Genomic DNA, 24354 nt, shown 5'->3' on the forward strand with positions numbered 1-24354 from the left:
CAAATACTGATACTTAATAGATCCTCTGTGCTGCTGGATTGCGGATGTGTGTGAAGCATCCACGTTTTAAATTATGTCGCTTCTTTGCAGCAACATCGATATTTAAATGATTGTCTACTTTCATGGCTACATATGAGTCTGGACAGACATGGATGTAAACTGCAACTGCAGCTTGAATGGTTTGTAGCTGCATACAACTGCGAGGTGATAATTTAAGGTTTTTCATAAGTGTGAGCAGCACAAATCACATTGGATCTGATCTTTGGGCCAATTTCATATTTAGTTCTAATTCAGATATGGGCCTAAGTTTTCTGGCTCCGTGCTGGCAATAGTCCGTTCATTCATACGTCCCATTCTCGTGAATGCGATATCTCAAGAACGCGTTCAGGAAATTTCTTTCATTTTGGCACAAACGTCCCCTTGGACTCAGCATTGGACTGATTACATTTTGGTGGTCAAAGATTAAGGTCAATGTGACCTTGCATCCGTGGCATTCTTGCTACGCAGTGTCTCACAAATGCCTTAATGAAATTTGTTAAAATTCAGCACAAATGTCCAATTTGGACTCAGTGATGAACTGATTAGATTTTGATATGACTTGTATGACTTTTACTGTCTCATTCTTGAGATAATATCTCAAGAACACAACTAGCAAATTTCAATGAAAAGGTGGTCGAGGTCACTGTGACTTTGGCTTCTAGTTTCCCAGGGTGGCGAACCCCGCGCAGAGCTAGTTTCAAGCGGCACAACCTGAGGCGCGCTCAGTTTGGTAGTTTGGCAGACCGAGGTGCGCTGAGATGGGTGTGTCAGCGCAGCAGGGGGAGGTGTTGACAGATCCAGCTTGGCGCAGTGACAGTTTCGTGCCAAAAGGCTTCACTGAAGGTGCGCTAAAAGCTCGCCATCTGAAACCAGGTCTACTGTCAGCACAGGCGGAGCGCGTGTAGTGGAAGTTTGGCTGACCGGCGGACAATGCACACACATCACCAAAACCTCACAGGCAGGTTTCCAGAATGTCAGGCACATTAACGATGCAGTAAATACCCCAGAAACCACTATTCAATGCAACTATCTGCAATCAGCACATAAACGTATCTCTATACCGACTGTCCTGTCACATCTGATGTCAGATCAAAGGGGATTGGCACCGTTTGGCACCGTTTGGCACGCGTAATGGAAACCCAACCTGATTTGATTAACACAGCTGCAAACTAATGAGTTCACATCCCTCTCAGCCAACCACAAACAGCCACAGCATCAGATAGGGAGTATATATTCAGCATCTGTTATCTTAGAAAAGTCAAAAGAAAAGAAACAGAGTGAGACTGCGAGGGAGAAAGAGAGCGCGCGCACGAGAGAAACACAACACTGATTTACAATTGTGGTGACCTCCTCCCAGGCTACCTTTGCATCATCAGCCCGTGGAGGTCTGCTCGCAGTTCCGTATATTCAGACACTGCAAGCTTGGACCTCCCGGACCAAAACATCAGTTTCCTCCTGGGAGAAGTTTGGCTGTCTGACGCTGCTGCTCTCTTCCGCCATGGCAAGTTGAGTAAACTCTCATTACGCCTCCGTGCGGCGCATTTAAGGGCGAGGAGAGGGGCTCATTTGATTGGTGTGATGTGTGTAAAACCTACTCCACGCCTTCTCTCCTCCCTCTTTCCGACTTGCGCAGGTAGGAGGGACGGAGGTAAGAAAGAGAAGTAGCTGCGCCAGGCGCACGGTGTGCCAAACTTGCAAAATCCGCCTGGCCACACCCAGTTGGCGAAGTGCAGGTGCGCTGCACCTCCGCCTCACCCGGTCTGCGAAACTAGAGGCCTAAGTCTCATTCTTGTGAATGAGATATCTTGAGAACACCTTGAGGAGATGTCTTCAAATTTGACACAAATGTTCACTTGGATTCAAACATGAACTGATTGGATTTTGTTCATCAAAGGTCAAGGTCACTGTTACCTTGTGTCCATCTCATTCTTTTGAATGCGATATCTTCAAAACACCTTGAGGGAATTTCTTCACATTTGACACAAATGTCCACTTGGACTGAAGAATAAACTGATAAGAATTTGGTGGGTGAAGGTAAAAGGTCAGTGTCACTGTGACCCCACAAAACATGCTTTTGGTCATAACAAAAAAAGTCTTAATGCAAATTATGACGAAACTTCACACAAGTGTCTAATAGGATAAAATTATGAAGTAATGACATTTTACATCCAAAAGATCAAAGGTCAACTTCACTGAGACATCATAATGTTCTGTATAAACCATTTTTCTGGCCGTTATTCAGTGTCATATCTCAAGAACAGAAGAGGAGACATTTAGTTGTAAACTGTAAGAGAAACTTGACTGACGTGTGGCAGCATTTCTAGTTTGCAATGGGACCTAATTCTGAACAGTCATGTTTGAATTTATGTGACTTTTATGCTGCTCTAGCTTCAATCAATCAATCAATCAATTTTATTTATAAAGCCCAATATCACAAATCACAATTTGCCTCACAGGGCTTTACAGCATACGACATCCCTCTGTCCTTAAGACCCTCACAGCGGATAAGGAAAAACTCCCCAAAAAAAACCCTTTAACGGGGGAAAAAAAAAAAAAAAAACCGACATTGGTTACAGTTCTATGCTGGCAGGAGTCACTCTGTGAATACAAACATGGAAGACAGCTGCAATGGAGGAAGTCAGTGAAAGGAGTGTGAGCCCTTAGACCTTATTAAGTATTTGGGGTAAAAGTTTTGATGAAATCTGTTTCAGTGAAGCCATTCACATCACAATCCCACCACTCCTAGCTTTAACTCTGCATCGCCACACACCTCTGTACAGGAATAGCAGCTATTGCTCCAGCTAGCCTGGCTGTCAAAGATGACAAAATACGGCTAGTCTTGTACATAATTCCTGCAACCTGTTATTTCTACACATTAGCATTTGGACGGAGAAAACAAATGAGATATAACATGTTAATTAGAGAGCTATAGGGGTACTGGCAAGTGAATGTTTAACCTTTGAACAGAGCAAGGCCAGCTGTTATCCCTTATTTAAGTTTGTATGCTAAGCTAAGCTAACTGTAACCTAGCTCCAGCTTCATATCTAACAGACAGAATGGTGTCAGTCTTCTCTCATATCTTACTCTCAGCAAGAAAGCCCTTAAGTGTATTTCAGAAAATGTACAGCTATTCCTTTATAGCACAGACAAATGAGATAGCAAGCATAATGTAACTCAAGGGAACTTTACATCTGGGGCTTCATCTGTTCACAGTCATATATTGGACACAAACTGCCATACAGACTGCTGAAACCACAAATAATTGTTATCCTCTGTGAGATGTGAGCAAAAAGTGACTGAACATGTAAAACAAGTCATTTCAGTCTCTACCAACAAACATAACGATCATTTTGTACAATTTACCAAATTATGAGGCACACACAGATGTAGAAAACTAATTAATACCAATAGACGTGCATGAATATTTATAGCTTTGTTTATAAACCACCACATTCCCACACATTCAGACTGAGAGTTGTGAGAAATCCAGCCTTCATATCTTTGTGGGTGAGTTAACATTCATAGGAAGACATCAGTACAGTGCGCTCAGGTTTTGCTGTAGGGTGTTTGGCCGGTGAGTCGTGTTTTGTTGCCCGAGAACGAAAAGGTTCAAGTCATATTCTCTGTAAGCTGCCCTTTGTTTCATTTCACCACAGCACAAATGACAGGCAGGAGAGGCCAGGAGCAGTTTGCCACACTTTACGGAGTGTGACCGAATCAGAGAGAAGGTCCTCTAAAGCCAAGCTAATATCATATCAAACAGCAGCATTTGTCTCTTTTGGAAGCAGTCCGTGTGACGCACTGTCACGGTTTCAAGGCAGGGAAGCAGAATAAAGTTAATGGTTGAGTTGCAACACTTGACCCATGACTGCCGCCAAGGAGGTTGTGTTTTCTGTTTGGTTTGTTTTTTTTCTGTTTGTCAGGAGGATGATGGAAAAACTACTGGTCCAATTTTCATGAAACTTGGTGGAAGGGTGTAGCATAGGCCAAGGAAGAACCCATAAAATTTTGGTGCAGATCCACATCACAAGGTGGATACACCAATTGTTATTCACTTTCATTAAACTTGGAATGTACAACATTCATAGTCTGAGCTGGGATTGTTAAAACACGGCTTTCACCTTGGATTTCACAAGCAACTGTGGAGGTTTCTGAGCCAAATTGGAAGCTGCCAGCAATGCTGACAGAGCTCACAGCGTTACTGGGGGTTAGCCAACCTAATCACCAGTAAAGATGTTGGCACTGTACTGTATGTTTCTGTAACCCACAGATATGTTACATTTGCATGGTATTATGTTATTATGTAGTGGATACATTACTTTACATTTCATTGTGGTTAATGTGTGGTTAGGTATCGGCACAACAGCCATTATGGTTATGAAAGGTCATGTTTTGGCTCAAATTACCCAGTTTTGGGGGCACAATCACTGCTGGAAATGCAGCTGTGTCTTCATAAAAAACAACTGTTTGTGGGCAGAAAGAAACAGTGACGAGATGCTAAAAATCACCCATGTTTGGGGCCTAAAATGCAGCTTGAAACACAGCAATGACTCTAAATCACAACTGGTTTTGTTGTTTGCTGGTCTGAAAATGGTTTGCATTGATCTGCAGCCTGGTGTTTTGCCTAGAGCCGATTTCTCATACGAACTCAAGACAATGTCGGAGAATCAGTTTCTTTTTCACACATGTAGCATACAACAGGAGATTGTCTTTGTCAGAAGCGTTCCTACCCACTGGAAATATTCTTCGGTTTAGGTTAGGGGTGCTGCCTGGGCAGAGCATGCAGGAGGCAGGACATGATGCGGATTACACCGTGTTTATGGAGCAAGGTCATAAACGGCATAGTCTCTATATACAGACTCTACATTCAGTGAATGTAGAGTCTGTAGGCAAACCCCGGAGATCTTGCCTCCGGAAGAAGAGGGGAAGAGCCCTGGTTTCCAGTGCTAGGCTGTTTGTAGTCCGCGTGATATTGATCAATCATGTTTGAACCAGCTGCAGTTGTTGCCAGGTTTAACGGTCCGTGCGGTGAACTAATGAGGCGGAACATAATTGGCAATGTTTCAGCATATTTACTTATATATAAACGGAAGTTGGAAACGGAACTTCTCCTCCTCTGCCCAAATCAAATCGGAATGCCAAAAAATGGGGGGTCTGCCCCCAGAGGCTGTATCGCCGTCTGCCGGAAGTCAGACGCCGAATACAACCGATGGGTTCAGAGAATGTAAACGGCAGAGTCTCTTGCCATTCCTTGAATTTGTCTGATGATTTCAGCTTGGGCCCTTATCGACAGAAGTTCCTGAGACTCGTCATCTTTCCAACTAGACATTTTAATTTGTTGCTCTCATGTAAGCGGCCCTTCTTCTTCACCCTTGGATGTTTGTTTTGCGCAAGTCTCATGATAGAAACTTCATCAACATGACCTCTCGCTCACTGTGAATTCTCTGGACAATTACTAATTGTTGATAATACACTGACTTTTCACTTGGGAACTAGTAGGATAAAATCTCTTTAATGTCCGATCCAACTGACTTGGACATAGGCATTCTCACATATAGCCCTCTGGGTAATGTCTAGATAATTTCAGGTTTGCAGTGCATGTGTGAAAGGGGCTTCAGACTTTTCTGTGTTTCTAACAAGCTAAAAAAAACCAAAGGTCTTTGATATTAATAGTAACTCCCCCTAGCTTACATTTTTTTTGGAGATGGCAGTCTGTCTGTCAGTTGGTCCGACAAACATAGGAGGGTCCCCGGACATCACCTGTTGGCTTGTAAAATCCCGTTTTAAAACCTCAAGTCCGGCATTTTGGCTCTTTGTGATAATCATAGCTTCAGGTTTTTGGTGCATGTGTGAAAGGGGCTTAGGTGACATGCCATCCACCATCCCCTCCACCTCCCATTGGCAAAAAAGTTGCTTTGATAAGTTTGAAATGTGCAAATGTCATTTATTTGTGGTTTGAGGAAACGTACAATGCCAACATTTTCTTCTGGGTTAGCTCACACTCAAAGGGGCAACTTGGGGTGAGAACTGGATGTTGGGAGTAAGGTTTCCGCGATTGTGCTCTCCTGCCACTGTGGGTCGGGATGGCGTTATCGGCGAAAGAAATCAAAGAACAGCAACAAACAGAGGGAGAGTGATTTCTTTGCTCTGGACGCCATTATTTCACTATATGTTTACAAATAGTCGTTTGCTGCTATAATTACGCTCTTGAGTGTCGTGTATTACATGTATACATCCTTTGACATTGTGACTTAGGGCATGAGGACTGCTCTCTCTGAGTGCCCTTCTAGTTTTCTTGTTTCTTCAGAGATGAAATAATAATAGACAGGACATGAAGTTGGACTTAATGTTTAGCAGTGATTCTTCAGAGGCCTCTCTGTAAAGAATGAGTCTCCTTTCTTTCTCAGGTTCTCCTGGGCTGTCAACCGTATCCTCTCCTCTGTTTGACAGTGGCGTACATCTCAATGGAAACGGAAACAACACAGTAAGAAAGACCTATTTGATATCAGGTGTATTATGTTGATCTGATTGTGTTTTGATTTGTATCCTGTATGTCTAAGTTGCTAAAGGCTTAAAGCAGTATAGAAAATGTGCACTATTTACAATGATCTATATCTGTGAGGCTTATTCACGACATTAATTAAAACCTACATAATGTTACTAAAATATTTTGACGTACTAGTACTAGTTTTACTTGAATTAATACACCTGAATCAGCAGTCCTTTGAAAGAACCCCACTCACTTTGTGTTAGCAGTGTGTTTTGTCAGCATGAAGAATTGCGTGTGCATACAGTACGGTTGTTAAATTGTCACTTAATCATGAAGTCCATTAGGAGTCCATTAAGACTGTCAGTGCCATTCATATTGACAAATTATCCTCTTGCTCAGAGAGTCTGTCCTGCACTGCCTACATGTACCAGAATGCATTGTGTGTGAGGCTTACACTAGCAAACCCTCAGATTAGTACTAGGCAATATAGGAAAAATCAGATATCACAATACTGGGTAAGCGCACATATAGAACAGCTACAACAGTCTGGTAAGTAAAAACCAGGAAAAAGACAATACTTATAATATTAGGACATCCAAAATCTAAGACCTTAACTAGTCTCATATGATAACATTAATATAATATTGATATGTTGCCCAGCTCTACCTCAGACTAGCCTAGCTTTGGGACTCTGTGTGTTAACTGCACTGCTAATTAAGCTTCTTCTTATGTCCACACAATGACCACGATGCATTCCAGGACGACACAAAAACTGATCTACGTGTATCTTATGTGTGGCTTCAAAGGCTCAGGTGTTGCAGCCAGCATCTCCATCTGGCTCTTTTAACTAAGAACAGTTAGCAGATGTACACGCACATCAGCCAAGGCTGCAGTCAGTCATCTTTCAATAGAAAGGTTTTATCTGCATCAGGACATCACACACAGTGACAGACAGTGACAGACAATCTGGAGATGATTGTGCCAGATTCCTCTTCTCATTCCAGTTCCTGCATTAGGAAATAATGACAATATCACATGATGAAAACCCTGGAGAACACAGGAGCTTTCTGTCATGCAGTCTCATACACCCCTCACTAAGGTAAAATAGGGCAGGATGATACAGGGTTTATGTGGGAATCACAAAAGTTGATGAATAAATAAAAATGATAGAGGTGTAATTTGTCCTGCCCTTACAGGAACAGCAGGAAAAGCACGGGTGAAAATTGGTCCCATTTAAAAACGACTACATTCCATTTAGGCGAGCTAGTTTCCAAGGTCGTGGTGTTTTGCATGCTGGCTCACTGGGACACTTGATGGAACTGAGCCATCGTTAATGCAATTAGTTTCACTCGTGCTTTCCTTGCTATGACAAGTCAAAAAGGTGCTGTGCTTTGAAAAAGGCAGATGAAGCACGGTCTGTAAAAGGGTCTACTCAGGCAAAAGTTAAAACACCTGTGGGGGTGGAAAACAGCATAGGTCATTAACGCAACACTTAATGATGGGTCAGAGTAATGATATATTTCTCAGTAGAGAGGAGTGTAAGGAATTACAATTTGAAATTCAGTTATCAGCGTACATGCAGTTATTTCTCCCAGTATCATTCTGTTGATTTAATATTTTAGGGGCTAAGCTTGTTTCCTGGTTCATCAGGAGTTGGATGGAGTTGTAGGTCTTATTTGTTAGTGGGTTTGCTGTATGTCAAGCTGTGTTTACATTTAATCAAACCAAACTCATATCTGTATTTGCATTTTAGATATCCATGATAGCATCTCTCATGTCTCGAAATTGCATTACTAGTCAGAAAGGTAATTAAAGATATCCTCTATATGTTTACAAGTAGGAATGTATTCCAATACATCTTTGGTTGTACTAGTAGAAACGTTAATGATTTAAGTTATCTTTAAATCCTTAACGAGTATAAGTGGCCATTGAACATTTAATTGCTAGACCAGATATGTATTGTATTTAACAGTAATTTAAATCTTCCTACTGCAAAAGAACATTTTAGATATACACAGTTTATTCTTCCTAGAACATGTGATGGCACCTTGTCCATTTATGTGTGTTGGACTTTTTGAATTTCTGATTGCCACAATTGTATTTCAAATATCCAGAATGAACATTCTGGGTACCTGCAATAGAATTCTTACCACTACTACTACTACTACTACTGTAAAAAAAAAAAAACATTTTCAGGTATCTACAATCTAATATTTCCCAGTCATTATATCTGAAATAGCATTTTTACTAGTCATAATGTCAATTGTATATATCTGACATTTATCCTACTCAGAATGCATTGTTTGGATATTCAAAATGACAATACTGATACCCGGAATGGTTTTTTATTTTGAATATCTGAAATTAAAATTTTAACTAGGGACAGTTAGACTGTAGCTATCTGAAAAGGGAATTTTCCTGTGTCAAGCATTCTATTGCTGATATCCAGAATGTTCTGGATATCAGCAATGTAGCTATAGATATCTGGAAGTGAAAACCCAATAGACATGAAGGGAAAATCTGAAATAATTTGTTGTAGGAAGAATGATGTTGTGGATATCTTAAATGCTCTTTTGTACTTTAAAGAATCAAAGATATCGGCGATATATATCCAGTCAAGCGATGAAATGTTTAAACGGCTTGCCATATTCAGTGGACAGTCAGGCTACTTTGCCTCAAATTGCTCCTACCAGTAACTCCACAGTTTGAGAATTCATCTTGTTGTTTCTTGTTAGCTTGTTAACTTATCATTTGTAAGCCTGCATTCAGGGAACACATGGGTTTTACTGAGTGTTGGAGGGTGTGTGAAACCTGTGGCTTCACTGTAAGCTTCACCAGGGATCGTCAGTAGGTACCTCTAAACTGTCGGCTGGCTGAATGTATGACGCACCTTTGACAAAGTAATGAACCAAAACCAGATGATATATTATATCTAAGATCAAATTACTAATTAATTCGATATTGAGTAATAAGTAAAGTGATTTTATTCATTTTGCAAGAAAAAATAAATGATCATCAACTCGTCGCATTTTTTAGTAACTTGAAACGACGGACAAAGAATGTGTAGGGTCTAGAAAACATGACCTCTTCATCAGACTTTTTTTTTTCCCCCAGAAAGTCAGAAAGTTTGAGGCACACGTTGTTAAACCCACCCACTCTGTGTTTGTGCTGATATCAGCAACAGAATCAGATAACAAGCATCAGTTTACAATGCACCTCACTGCATTAGTGACTGAATTTCACTCAGCACTGGAGGGCAGCAGGGGCAGAAATACTACCAATGAGCTCTGTTCATTGGCTGTAGAGACTCAGTTTTTATCATTAGAGCTAGCTCAGCAGGGCTAACCACTAGCGGAGCAGCAGCAGCAGCAGCACTATCAGCTGCAGCCTGAGCATCTGCCTCTCTTTATGGACTGTGGCTCATACAAATCCGCTTCGACTTTGACATGTTATTAAATGTGAAGTAATCCATAATGTCCTCTACGCATATATGCTAGGACGGTGTTTGGCCGTCCGAAATGTGGCTGCCAACCCTGAGAGCTGACTGCTGTGGAGCTGGTCTCTTGGCAGCGGGAGGAGAATTAAACTTATCTTAGCCAAACTCTCCCTGTTGTTGTTCCACCCTTCAGTGATATCCACATAGGTCAGAGGGTGATGTAAGTAAACTAAAGCTCAACTGCTACACAGAATATCAGCAAGTTATGTGGATGTTGTAAACCCCCTTTTCTGATACATTGAAACAAGTGTAAAAATAAGTAAAGTGACGTTCCCCTTTTACATAAGGCCTTTCATAAATGGCTGGGTAATAATTCAACATTAGCCTTTATTTTTACATTGCAGTGGAATTGAATCGTGTCAAACAAATTGTAATTTAAAACTAACAAAATAAATGATTAAATGTTTTGTCGATGTGAGAAGAGCTTTATGATGTATTGCAATGGTGCATGGTTCTCTGCCTTGATTAATTACTTTCCAAGTGATTTTGCAACTGCCACATAATGAGTTGATATTCGAAAAATAATATTTATTGTGATATTGATTGTTCCATTTAAGCCTTTTCAGCCTGTTTTCATCATTCATTTACTGTATATGCAGTACATGGCTCTCAGTTATTTATATTGTGAATATAACTTGTTATTTCATAATGTTTTCTACCAACTGACTCTGCTTTCATAGCTTTCCACAAAACTAAAAAAGTCATCAAATGAATTTGTTACATTGATTACACAAGTGATGATGCCCAATAAGGTGTCTATCAGAATTCATGGACGACAGAGAAGGCCAGTTCCCTCCACAGAGTCCATTAACTCCTGATAGTAGGCACCCCATTGGACATAACCCTTCTTATACCTTGGGGAAAAAATAACTAAGGCCAGTTGTTTGTAATTTGGTGCATTTTTTCAATCAAATCCAGAGTTTTCACAAGCCCTTTTCCTGTTAACACCTAAGAGTTTGACTATTACCTGGAGCAGTCATTACCAACCAATAAGGTTCATATGCAATGGAAATATTGTTAACTACTCCAGGAAACAGGACAAACTTAGGCTACATCCACACTAACACATGTACTTTTTGTTAAAAAGCACGCGTCTGTTGCTATGTTTATGCTAGGGCTGCACGATATGCAAAATAAATCATATTGCAATTATATTGACAGATATTGCGATATGAGTATATTGAAATGGTAATTCTTGCATCATCATTTTTTACTGAAACATTTAAAAATGATGATGTGATTTTTGCTGGCGCCTGTACCGAACAAGTATATTCCCTCACATCTGGAATATGATTTGGAGACCTGGTATCTCTGTAGCACTGCAGTGTTTCATTTATGTGTTGTGATGAATTTTACCTTTATCAAGAAAATTGCAGCGCCTGGGATTTGGATATTGCTCCTGGCCATAGTTTGAATTTGATAGGATCATTTAATTGTGCAGCCCTATTTTATGCCAAGGGCCCACACTACTCTGGCGTTTTGGAACCCCTAACATGGTGAGCTCTGAAAACGTTAATGAACCTGTTTTAGGTTCAAAACTTTAGGTTTGCACTTTAGTCCGGATGGGTGGAAATAGAGACTTTTGGAAACCACGATGCAGACACCCATGTTTGCTTCCGGATTTGGTCTAATCAGTCACAGCTTGTCAAGTCAAAAAACTAATGGTTGGTCTCCATAAATTTTGTGACTTAATCCATGTGTGGGTACTTCTTCCCCATTGTGATGACTACCTCCAGGAGAGGATAATGCTCCTGGCACCACTCTGATAGATTGTTGTATTTACTTTGCAACAACTTCCATTCTCTTTTCCATCACCTTGACTGGCTTGTACTTATGATACATTCAGTAACAGTTTCACCTCGTTGTAGGTACCATCTTACTATTCACCTTATTTTTCACGGAAACGCGGAGGCAAAGCAGAACGCAGCCAGCTTCCGTTTTTTTGTGCGACACTTCTGGTCCAGCACTCTTGACCACTGTGTAAATGGGAATCACCTTGTTGTTTACCTTGTTGACTTTAGCTATATATGTATGTACATATATATGTATGTATATATATATATATATATATATATATATATATATATATATATATAGTACAAAAGTTTGATACCTTCATTCAATGCGTTTTTCTTATTTTCATGACTATTTACATTGTAGATTCTCACTGAAGGCATCAAAACTATGAATGAACACATGTGGAGTTATGTACTTAACAAAAAAAGGTGAAATAACTGAAAACATGTTTTATATTCTAGTTTCTTCAAAATAGCCACCCTTTGCTCTGATTACTGCTTTGCACACTCTTGGCATTCTCTCCATGAGCTTCAAGAGGTAGTCACCTGAAATGGTTTCCAACAGTCTTGAAGGAGTTCCCAGAGGTGTTTAGCACTTGTTGGCCCCTTTGCCTTCACTCTGCGGTCCAGCTCACCCCAAACCATCTCGATTGGGTTCAGGTCCGGTGACTGTGGAGGCCAGGTCACTGCCGCAGCACTCCATCACTCTCCTTCTTGGTCAAATAGCCCTTACACAGCCTGGAGGTGTGTTTGGGGTCATTGTCCTGTTGAAAAATAAATGATCGTCCAACTAAACGCAAACCGGATGGGATGGCATGATGTCGCTGCAGGATGCTGTGGTAGCCATGCTGGTTCAGTGTGCCTTCAATTTTGAATAAATCCCCAACAGTGTCACCAGCAAAACACCCCCACACCATCACACCTCCTCCTCCATGCTTCACAGTGGGAACCAGGCATGTGGAATCCATCCGTTCACCTTTTCTGCGTATCACAAAGACACTGCGGTTGGAACCAAAGATCTAAAATTTGGACTCATCAGACCAACACAAGGAATGGACATTAGACCAGTGGAAATCCTTGTGTTTCTTGAGTCCAAATCTCTTCTGAGATCTTGTTGCCTCTCCTTAGCAGTGGTTTCCTAGCAGCTATTTGAAAATGAAGGCCTGATTCCACATGCCTCTTAACAGTTGCATGGAGGATGGGTCTGCTGCTAGAACTCTGTGTGGGGGTGTCATCTGGTCTCTGTTGGCGATTTTCTGAGGCTGGTGACTCGGATGAACTTATCCTCACCACAGCATCTGCAGGTGACTCTTGCCATCCCATCCGGTCGGTCCTCATGTGTGCCATTTATTTTTCAACAGGACTTGACCCACCTCCAGGCTGTGTAAGGGCTATTTGACCAAGAAGGAGAGTGATGGAGTGCTCGGACAGATGACCTGGCCTCCTTAAAGTCAATGATGGAACCACTCCAGATGGTTTCTTTAGTTAGCTGGATTGGTTCTTGCCATAATATGAAAACAGTTGTCCAATAGGGCTGTCAAGACTGTGTATTAACCTATTTCTGCACAACACAACTGATGGTCCCAACCCCATTGACCAAAGCACAAATTTCCACTGGTCTAATGTCCATTCCTGTGAAGTGGAAACAAATTTCTCTACCTCTTGTTGCCTCTCATGGAGCAGTGGTTTCCAGCAGAGTGTGCAAACCATCAGAAGGCCTGATTTTGAAGAAACTCCTATAAAACAGTTGTTCTAGTTATTTCACCATTTTTGTTAAGTACATAACTCCACATGTGTTCATTCATCTGGTCTCTGATCTGAGCGAATTTCTGAGGCTGCTGACTGGGATGAACTTATCCTCAGAATGCAGAGGTGACTGTCCAAACTTTTGGCCTGTACTGTATATATATATATCTCACATTTTTCACATCACTATATCACCGTTTAGACTAATCTGATGTTTGTAAAGTCTATAAATACAATGATTGAACGAACATTACTATTTCTGTGTGTAATTAATAACATGTTTATCATAGATTAGCTGATTGGTTCTGCCATAATATGAATTTTAGCAGTTAGTCCAATAGGGCTGTCTGTATGTATTAACTCCTGACCTGCACAACAAAACTGATGGTCCCAACCCCATTGATAAAGCAAGAAATTCCATATTGATTTTAACTGATAAGGCACACCTGTGAAGTGGAAACCATTTCAGGTGACTACCTCTTGAAGCTCATGGAGAGAATGCCAAGAGTGTGCAAAGCAGTAATCAGAGCAAAGGGTGGCTATTTTGAAGAAACTAGAATATAAAACATGTTTTCAGTTATTTCACCTTTTTTTGTTAAGTACATAACTCCACATGTGTTCATTCATAGTTTTGATGCCCTGATGTTTGTAAAGTCTATAAATACAATGATTGAACGAACATTACTATTTCTGTGTGTAATTAATAACATGTTTATCATAGATTAGCTGGGCTAATTGTTAGCTGTTAGCCGTTAGCCGTTAGCGGTGTCTGTAATAACTCCATGAAACCTGATCAAACAAAATGGGGGCGATAGAGAGCTAATTTCTTATCTAGGCCTAACCACCATATTGATTTTTACGAAACTTGGTAGATATGTAGAACAGAACGCCTCAAGATGACTGGATAAATTTAACTCTAATTGGCAACTGGGTGGCACTATAACAACAGAAAATGCTTAAAAGTGGCTAAAATGCGACCGATCGCTGTGGCTCCCCCTGTGGCCGAATGTTGTTGTTTTTTTCTCATTTTTGGTGTGACTAAGTCATGGTATGGTATGCTGTACTCAATGGGTATGGACTAGTCTTCATAGTATTTTCTGTTACTATGCAACCAATCAAGATGAAAATGTGTGATGGAAATGTGTTATTTTGGATGTGGCCTTGGATATGACATGGCAACAGGAGATATTTCCTGTCCTGTCCTGTATTTTATGAGCCAGAAAGTTAACTTTATGTTAGCAAGATAGTAGTAACAGTATCATAGTAACATTGCGTATGGTTGACAAGCAGTAAATATAATTTGACGATATGTTTAATAACTAGACTAGTTAGGTATTCAGCCATGCCATTGTCCCCAGACTAAAATATCAAGATTTTCACAAACATATTGTAAGCCATGTGTACTGGAAGCCACATCCTGAAGTAGCGAATTGAATAGGGAATTGGAGTCATAGGACCTGGGTGAGAACAATCACATTGCACATAGCTATACTGCTATCTATACCCATCCCTACGACGCATTATTATAGATCCCACTGCACGCTGTGATTGGCTAGCACTCGTAACATTGATGCGTCAAGTTTGGAAGAGGTTGGGACTTGGGCCAAGATGTCACAGGGTCTGTCCCAAGTCTCTTAAATTACTACTCGTTATTTCACCTAGCCGACTTTGCTAGCTCTTTAGCTCCTCCCACCTAGGAAAAACTGTGAGGAGCTAGCGCTAGGAGCGATGAGCAAGCATTGTCGGTTTAAGAGACATGAGACGTCCTTTCCACTGAAGAGTCACGTGAAGCAGCGTCCATTCCTGATGACGGTGGCACCGCTGCGTAAAGCAGCCAGTGTCTGGCGTTACTATGGGTACATCCCAAGTGTCATTATATTTGCTGACCAAAACAGTAGCCCCCACCCCCCGCCGTCATTACTCTGGTCACACACTTTTGCATGTATTACCCATTGTTATTGAGTCATTTGTCGAAGTTTGTGCAATTACAGAACGGTCTGTAGCCCTGCCACTGTCACTGTGATGAGCATCATTATCATTATTATTATCATCATCATTATTATCACTATTATTAAATCCACTCGCCATCATTCAACAAGTCAGCTGTTGAGTGAGTAAGACATATCAGACCTGTCAGTCTACCTCAGTCAGTTCATCAGTTCAATTTTATTTATAAAGCCCAATATCACAAATCACAATTTGCCTCACAGGGCTTTACAGCATACGACATCCCTCTGTCCTTAGGACCCTCGCAGCTGATAAGGAAAAACTCCCCCAAAAAAACCCTTTAATGGGGAAAAAATGGAAGAGGAACTGAGGAGTCCTCAGTCCTCCTCTTCCAGGACGGACAGACGTGCAATAGATGTCGTACAGAACAGATCAACATGATAAAGAGATGCAGGACAGACGATAATGACAGTAGCTTACAACAGCATTAATGAAAGTAATAATATTAATTAATATTAATAATTAATATTATCTACAGGCTATTAAACATTATTCCACTCACATGACAAGCAGGACAATTAATGATGGGCAAATGTGTGTGTGTGTGTGTGTGTGTGTGTCTGTGCGTGCGTGCGTGCGTGCGTGGCGTTATATCAACATGTGTGGTTCTGGACATGAGCAGCTGCACATTTAACAGCCACACATCACCGACAGTCCGCTGAACAACGCAGTGGGTTATGAATGAAATAAACTTAATTACAACATGACAGTCTTGCACAAAATATCATTAACGTTACTCTTTGTAGTCACGTAGGCATGTGAATTACAGCGTTTCATTGCAAAGAATGCATGTAACGGGCACACTTACGTTGTTTCTCCGCCATCTCGTTCAAATTAGCCAGATGTAGGGGGCGGGTATTTATACGTCATGGCGTTCAGCTGAAAAACTCTTCCGGATAGGAAGCTCTCGACCATCCTAGCTCGTAGCTGCTTAAAGCTTGCTGCTAGCTCCTAGCACTAGCTCCTCGCTGCACAAATAAGAGACTTGGGACGGCCTAGAAGATGGCGGACCTCGAACGACTTCTGGTTCAAGCGAGGAGCTAGCAGTAGCACTATAGAAATAAGAGACTTGGGACAGACCCACAGTTGGGGCTATGCTAACCAATCTCAGATATTTGCTGAGATTACAGCAGTAAATTTACGAGAAAAAAACTCACAAATGAACCTCTAGTTTTTTTTTTTTGTTTGTTTGTTTTTTTGAGTATGTGTATGTGTGTGTAAAGAGGGTGGGCTAAATAAGCTCAATATGTACATTAGGGTTGTGCCGATGGGTGATCCGATCAACGCCTCCGCCCGCTTGACACAAGCATACTCGGGCGTACTATAAGCGGAGCGGACTCCGCGAGGAATGTCCGCAGTCATTCGGGCTTTCATAGTCGAGCGCACTTCCGCGTTGTAGTTTCCTGTAAAAATGTCTGTGAAAAATCCCCGCGATGTGAAAAATACATGCCGAGCAGTCACTGGTACACGGAGCGGAGTCCGCGCGGTCGTAAAATCTGAAGGCCCGAACATATTCGGGCGTACTATAAGCGGAACAGACTCCACGAGGAATGTCCGCAGTCATTCGGGCTTTCATAGTCGAGCGCACTTCCACGTTGTAGTTTCCTGTAAAAATGTCCGTGAAAAATTCCAGCGATGTGAAAAATACATGCCAAAAAGGCACTGGTGCGCGGAGCGGAGTCCTTGCGGTCGTAAAATATGAGCTTTGCGCGCACAGGGCTTGCAGACGTCTGCTTTGAGTCCGCGCGGACCTCCGCGGAGTCCGTTCCACATATGCTCCGCCCGAGTATGTTCGGGCCTTGAGCTTTGCGCGCACAGGGCTTGCGGACGTCCGCTTTGAGTCCGCGCGGACCTCCGCGGAATCCGTTCCGCGTATGTTCCGCCCAGGTATGTTGGGGCCTTAACGAGCATGTCGCGGTGAACAAACCAAACAACACAATGTCAGGAGAAATTGAAAAGATATGCCGTCTATGTAAAGTCAACTTGCTAATTAAGGAGCCATTACATGTTCAAGTGTTTTATAAAGCTGCTCAAACGCCAAAGAGAGACTATAAGTGAACGTTTCAGCGGCAACGCGTAATGACCCCCCCCCCAGGCGATGACATCGTTCATCAGCGATTTCACTAGATGGCGATAGGACGATAGGATATGGACAAGATCACCCAACTCTAATGTACATATTAGTGTGAATGAATGTATATTTTTAGATGTAAGAAGAATGGGTCAAGCACAAAACTTTGACATAGGAAACTGGGGTTCAAGTCCTGTGCGAGTCAATATTGGCATTTCTAGACTTAGTTGACCAATTATTTTCCATTTTTGGAATGTATAAAGCTGCTGAATGCACACTGTGTGCATGGGGAACTCCATCATGTCATGTTTTCAGCCACATGATCAATAATGACTTGGCAGTGATACGGCAACAAAAGTGCCTCCTGTGTAAAACACATAACAGTCCAATCAGCAGCTGGGCTTTCGGAGGATCAAAAGGGAGAACAAACAGTCAGAATCATTCATTTTCTTCTCTGTTATCCTGAAAAGCTGTTATTAGCCCCTTGAGCTTGCTTGATCTTAGAGTGGTGACGACTGTGATTACAGCGTGCACTGCTGGGATGATGGCTGGGAGTAGTTTGACTGTAGTAGCAGCTGATTCCACAGAGGGATATTTCAATCTTACCAAAGCACAGTGTGATGCAGTCAGCTCATCACCCGAATCAACAGGACAAATTCAGCACCAGCTTCCAAAAACATTCTGTAAATGCCCCATATTGCTGTGCCCTTCCTCTGGAATTGGCTCAGGTAACACCCATAAAGACCAAATACTATCTATTAGTACATTAGTGTTGCTCAAGCTGCAGAAATATCAAGCATATTGAGCTTGACGTTGCTGCAGAGGTCTTCTAGTTTACCATTACATACTGTGAATGTGGAGTTGTGAAAAAATGTAATGTTTGATGTTCTTCCCCAAAGCAAATATTTCACTGTTTTTAATGGTAAGGCTTGGGAACATTGCATATTAATATGATAACCTATAATGAAAAAGAGTAGCTGTAAAGACAGCATATCTTGCTTGTCATTTCAAGTGAATTATTCAGAGATAACATGAAGGACAGCAGGGGGTCACTTTAACCTTTTATAGATAATCTAGGTTTAAAGTGTTTCCATTTAAATCCCTTGCAGTAGCTGGAAGAGGCAAAACATCCCTCTGAACTCGGCCTTGGCATGGTCTGCATTTCTTTCAATTCCCACTATGTGCTCTTGGTTTATCTGAGGGAAAAAAACAGACCCTGACACATGCTTACCTATGCAAAAACAAATACGATATGACTCAGTGTGACATAAGAGGTCAGCAGGCCCTAGCAGGGATCTTTGCAATTAATGCACTGGTTGAGGTTGAAGATGAGGTGGCTGGCAAACACAATTAACCAGGCCGCTTCCTCATCCCAGAAATAACATTTAAGCAGTGGAGAAAAAAAAAACACAAAATAGCAAGAGCTGGCCTCCAGTTAGATTTTGCTCATGTCAAGTGAGATTCCTCTTGCCTCACAAATAAGGACAATTATGTGAGTGGTTGTTTTTATTCTTAGAGTAATTGCTTGTTGTGTTTTTTGTTTTTTTTTCCCCAGTGTGGTATAAGTTGTGAATTCACTTTAATGTTCAGACTATAATGATAGGAAGCCTCCAGATAGAGATTTGCAGGAAAGTAGGCCAACTCATAACTTTTTTTTCACCAAAAGAAAAAAAATGACATTGCATGCCATTAAGCAACTCTGCATCATATGAAATAGTCTGTAATGGAGAGGGTCATTAAGCCTGTGGTTGAGCAAGGCTTGGAATGGTAAATGACCTCAAACTTACTACACAATTTCTGCACATTCTGTGTAGTAGAAAAGATAAACTGGGTGTTCTTTGGCTGCTGACTCTCACTTTGAACAAAGGTTATCATTTTCTTATCTCAGAGTTTAGCCTCTTTCAGCTAACTGTTTTGTTTTTATAGTTGAAACAAAATGTTGAAAGACCAGTTTGCAGGATTTATGCCGGTTTCAGACGACATGATATCAGCGCGATTGTAGCCTGACATGACTGTCATATGGTGTTGCCTTGTAATCGACAGTGTGTGCCGTGCACAATAATCCATTGTGTCGTATGTCAGAGGAGATGACTGATGCTGCGCCTATGATGCCTTTCAACGCCCTGACAGAAAGTCTAGTATGTTTGATTTTCTTTTTGTCTTCCACGACCTCTCCCATCACAGCCGTCACTTTTACCAATAGAAACACAAAGCAATCTGCTGCCGAGGACAACTGTACGGCAACAACACCCCAGCCTTTTTGATATTTCCTCTAGGTTCTACTACACAGAGTAAAAAAGGAAAAATGATCGCACTTTAGCAATCTGGCGAGTACTGCCATTAGCATCAAGCTAGCAAAGAATGTTATTTCTTCATAATGTAGACAGATATAAAGGGATAAGAGTAAAAAATAGTGGTGGGGTTACCAGCTTCATCTGAAACAGACCACATTAGAAACAGGCCTTTACTTCTTATTCCCTATGTATTTTTCTGTGTTTACTTTTAATTTGCTCCCGTTTACCCTGTTAAAGTTAATTCAACATTTCCTATAGCTGTTGAAAATTGAAAGCTCCTAATAATTTCAGCTGTGAGAGAAAGGCTTTTATTGTGAAACATTTGCAGGACCTTGTTGTGGAGGATTCGGTGACTTGCATATTTGTGTATGGTACAAGAATAATCCGATGACATCACGCACTTTGTGAAAGTTGACCAGGAATGATGGGTCTTGGACCAGTGTGTAGTCTGTCATGTCTATCGGCCAAGTCACAGCAAGATTTTATGACTACACAATCGCCTAATTTGACAGTGATAACTGAAACGGACAAAAGTGTGGTGTAGTGGGCGATATATTGGCAGAAATAGAAAAAAAATATACTAAGTATGTTTTCTATATTGTGTTTTCGATTTCCTTAAAATAAGCCTTTTAGATCTACATAGGGAGCGAGTATTCCTTTATAGAGATCGCCATGTTACGCTGAATTCCAGCCGGGAGAATTTTTAGCTGGTTGCAATCTATGATTCACTGCTAGACGCCACTAAATCCCCTAAATCTTAAGCCCTTTTTAGACAAGAATTGTGCAAATTTGCAGGAAAGCCTAATCAGTCTTCTTTCAGCATTGGCAGTATAAAAACAAAATCGGGGAGTGCGGCAAAATGCCACCTACCTACTTTTGTTTACACAGAATGTGCCTTTTTCAGGGCAATGGGGGGCGTGTGCAAGTAACAAAACATGTTGCTCAGCGTGTGACGTGAACAGTGACATGTGAGAGAAGCCACGGCTGGTCAGTCCTTCGGCGATTCTCTCGTAAGTGGGCCCGTTCTTCACCGTCCCCGTCATCTGACGGTTAATGGCCTCTTCGTTTGCGAGGGCAAGGAGGGCGTGCAATGCTTTGTCTCCCCAGTTGCTCATCTTTACAGTGTCTGTCAGGTTTGCGTTTCCCTCTTGCTACTAGCTGCTCACTAATTCCTGCTATCAGCTGTTTCCTGTTTATCCACCGCCAGTGGCTCGCACGTGTGGTGTCATCAACAGCTCCTCCCACATGTCCTCAACATCAGCATGTGGCTCCACAGCCCAGTCACCAGAAGAAATATTGATGTTGTATGTTTCTGCAAACATAGTTCTGATTGCATGTTTATGAGCTGTCATCTGAAGGTGGAGGGGATGGTGGATGGTGTGTCACCAAGCCGAGATGGCTGCCAAGCTCAGACCACTGAGACCAGTTGACAACAAAAACTGGTTTGTTTTTTAGTGAGACGTTGGCAGTATTTACAGCAGAGATTGTAGCCTACCACCATACTGTGTATTTGAACTCAAAACCAAAACCAAGTCTTCCTAGTGCCTAAAATTAACCTCATGTTAACCAGAGTGATCTTGAATCTGAATCAATGGAAAGTTTCACCATATCCTCTACATAGTAACATACAAATGTTACATATCTGTTGTTGGTATAAACGTACTTTGCCAACGTGTGCTCCTGGGCTGCAGGTTGCCGTAAGCCATGAGAAGAGATATACTGTATGCAGTGTCAGTGTTTTGTTTTTGCTTTTTCTGCTGCCTCGAAGCGCCCAAAAATATCTCTTAATACTGTTTTGATAACTGTTTTTTAGTCTTCTATTCATAGTTTGTTTCATATCAGTGTCCCTTTAAGGACAGCCTGCTTTTCATTAGAATTACCACTGGCATTCATAGAACATAGATAGATATTTGAATTTATTTTAATTATATATTCGTAAATACTATTGTTTAAATTTCTTATATTTTCATGTATCTCTCCTCTCTTGCAAGGAGCACCTGCAACACAATAATTTCCCCTCGGGGATCAATAAAGTATTTCTGATTCTGATTATGATTGAACTACTCAGTAGTATAGCAGACTGGGAGGACAAGTCTGTAATTTAAATAATTTACCAAATTGTTTGAGTGCTCACTTGACAGCTAACTTGTGGATTGACAAAGAAAACAGCTTTAAGGCATCTTTAACATCTAAAGCTGATATCTTCCTTCTGATTGAGATATTTTTGCAGAGCTGAATCTAAGACCTCCTGTGTGCCAAGACTTTTCATTTTACATTCTAAAGTAATGTTTCGGGCCACCTGTCAAGGCTGTGTTTGGGTCTTTTTTTCTTTTGTCGACCAACATAACCTTGATAATATTCACCAAAACACTTAATGAAAGCAACAAAACACTCTGAGACATTTTAACAGTCATGAGGAGGCGAGAGCAGTGCTCCTTGAGTAGCTGGGTCCATTTTGTTGTTCCAGAAGGCTAAATGTCACCATGAATTAGATATTTTCAGCACATGAAATTAAAAAGGATACTGTTTGAAACAGTCTCAAGCATTAGCAGTAAATGCTTTCGATTTGAGTTCCTCGGAAGTGAGGAAAGACTTCTTCTTGACTTCTAGACTCACCATTTTTCATTAAAGCTCAACAATCACACAGAAAGAAATGGGAGAGGGGGTAAGAGGCAGCAATTTCTCCACTGACAGCAGACCCAATAAACCCGAATGCAGCGCAGCCACAAGGGGCACGGTGGGGTGAGGTGCATGATGCTCCCATTTTCTTGACAGAAAAGACATTGCTTTTTTGAGGTCCATATCGCTCTCTATTCCTGTACATTAAACTGCCGGATGCTGCAAGGCCAACCGAGTTCACTGGGGGGTGTCGAAACTCATTCTGGAAATGTAGGAAAAGAAGTCGAAATAGGTGAGGTGAGTTCAGGGACAGTTGATGCAACGGAAAAATAAATTGCCATACCTCATCACAAAAGGACTCCTCCAGTGCTGCATGGCAGCAGTGAACAGCACTGTTTCTTTTACCTCATGTCATGATGGGGTAATGCAGAGAGCTTTACAATGTGTAGCCCAATTATACAGTGTAATTTGTTCATTCTTACATGCATCCCCCCAGTAATTACCCATACTAGATAAACACCCAGAGCTTACCTGCAGTCTGGATATGATCTACTACCTTCTGTTTTTTCATATTAGTTACTGGAAACCAACACAGAAGTAGTGCGAGTACTTTGCCAGGTGTTTATATGTCTGTGTCTGACTGATGTCGTCAGTGATGAAACTTTGCACATGCAGTTGAGCTCAAAATGAAGCCTGAATTCGAAGACAGGTGTGGTCTGAGCACGGGCACTGGATGGTGGAAGGAAGTAGGGAGGAGCCACTGCCCCATACTTTATGCCTTTGGCACACATTCGGTTGAAGTCACAGGTCGCTGTATTGTGGCTGGAGTGATCCCATTGCAAGATGGTCTTAAGTTCTCCTGGGCAACTATCATGTTTTTTACCAAATGATGTACAGATATTTAGGCATTCTGTTACCTCAAATGGCGTGAGAAGTAGTGCATTTACTGTAGATGCATAGCTTGGAAATCCAGATTCAAATCTAGAAAGATTTTGAGTCTGGCCCTCACCGATACGCCCTTCCTACCCAAGGGGCGGTACTAACTGAGACATATTAAATGCCGCCGCACGCAATTGGATAGCACAATAGCCAATCAGAGCAAAAAACAAGGTGACGTATTCATTGCACTAAGCCCCATTTCTTTGCCGAACAGTGGGGCTAACTGATACATTATGCTTTTGCTGTATCCCGATGGCAATACGCCAAAAACGTCCTTCCTGGAAGCTAAGGCTTCTAGGGCAGTCTTCTGTTCCTCTCTCAAGGAAAAAGATAAGTGTAGTTGGCTTAGCTTTTCTTCCAAAGCTAAATTGAATGGACGCGGTCCTTCGGCAGCTGCCATCTTGGCTGTTTACTTTTCGACTGCTACGGGGCACCGCTGTCCTCATCATGCTATGCCTGCCCAGAGCCCACCTCTGTCAGATAGACTGATCTGATTGGTCTGATGGCAATTCAGCGGGCTCTGCTCATCGGGGCCAGATCCCCGTGCAGTGCAAATTCGAATTAGCTGGGGGCGGGGCATCTGGATTTCCAGGTTAGTAGATGCAGTAAATAGGAAAGAACTGTCCCTTGGGAATTGTGCCACTGAGCCCCAAATGTTTGCAACGCATGGCTCTGCCCCTGATGGCCAGCAATGTTTAGTCAGCATTCAAAATACAGAACCGGAAAGCAATGTTCTATATTTCATAGTAAACACGCAGATCATCATCCACATTATCCAATAGTCACCGTTTAGGTGTCCAGGTGTTTAGGTGTGATCGTATATTGCTAAAAATTTAACCAGTATGATTATATTCTTT

At 41.6% G+C, this 24354-nt stretch overlaps 1 protein-coding gene across 1 annotated transcript in view; it reads left to right on the forward strand.

Annotated features, from left to right (window-relative positions):
• Window positions 1–24354, forward strand: part of sntg2 (syntrophin, gamma 2) — a 158879-nt gene that overhangs the window by 47230 nt on the left and 87295 nt on the right. Inside the window, exon 8 of the mRNA XM_049595365.1 lies at window positions 6447–6523. Within this exon, the coding sequence (XP_049451322.1) occupies window positions 6447–6523 (77 nt within the window). The remainder of the gene's footprint in view (window positions 1–6446; window positions 6524–24354) is intronic.

This window comes from Epinephelus fuscoguttatus, linkage group LG14 (genome assembly GCF_011397635.1).
Source record: "Epinephelus fuscoguttatus linkage group LG14, E.fuscoguttatus.final_Chr_v1".
Classification (NCBI taxonomy): domain Eukaryota; kingdom Metazoa; phylum Chordata; class Actinopteri; order Perciformes; family Serranidae; genus Epinephelus; species Epinephelus fuscoguttatus.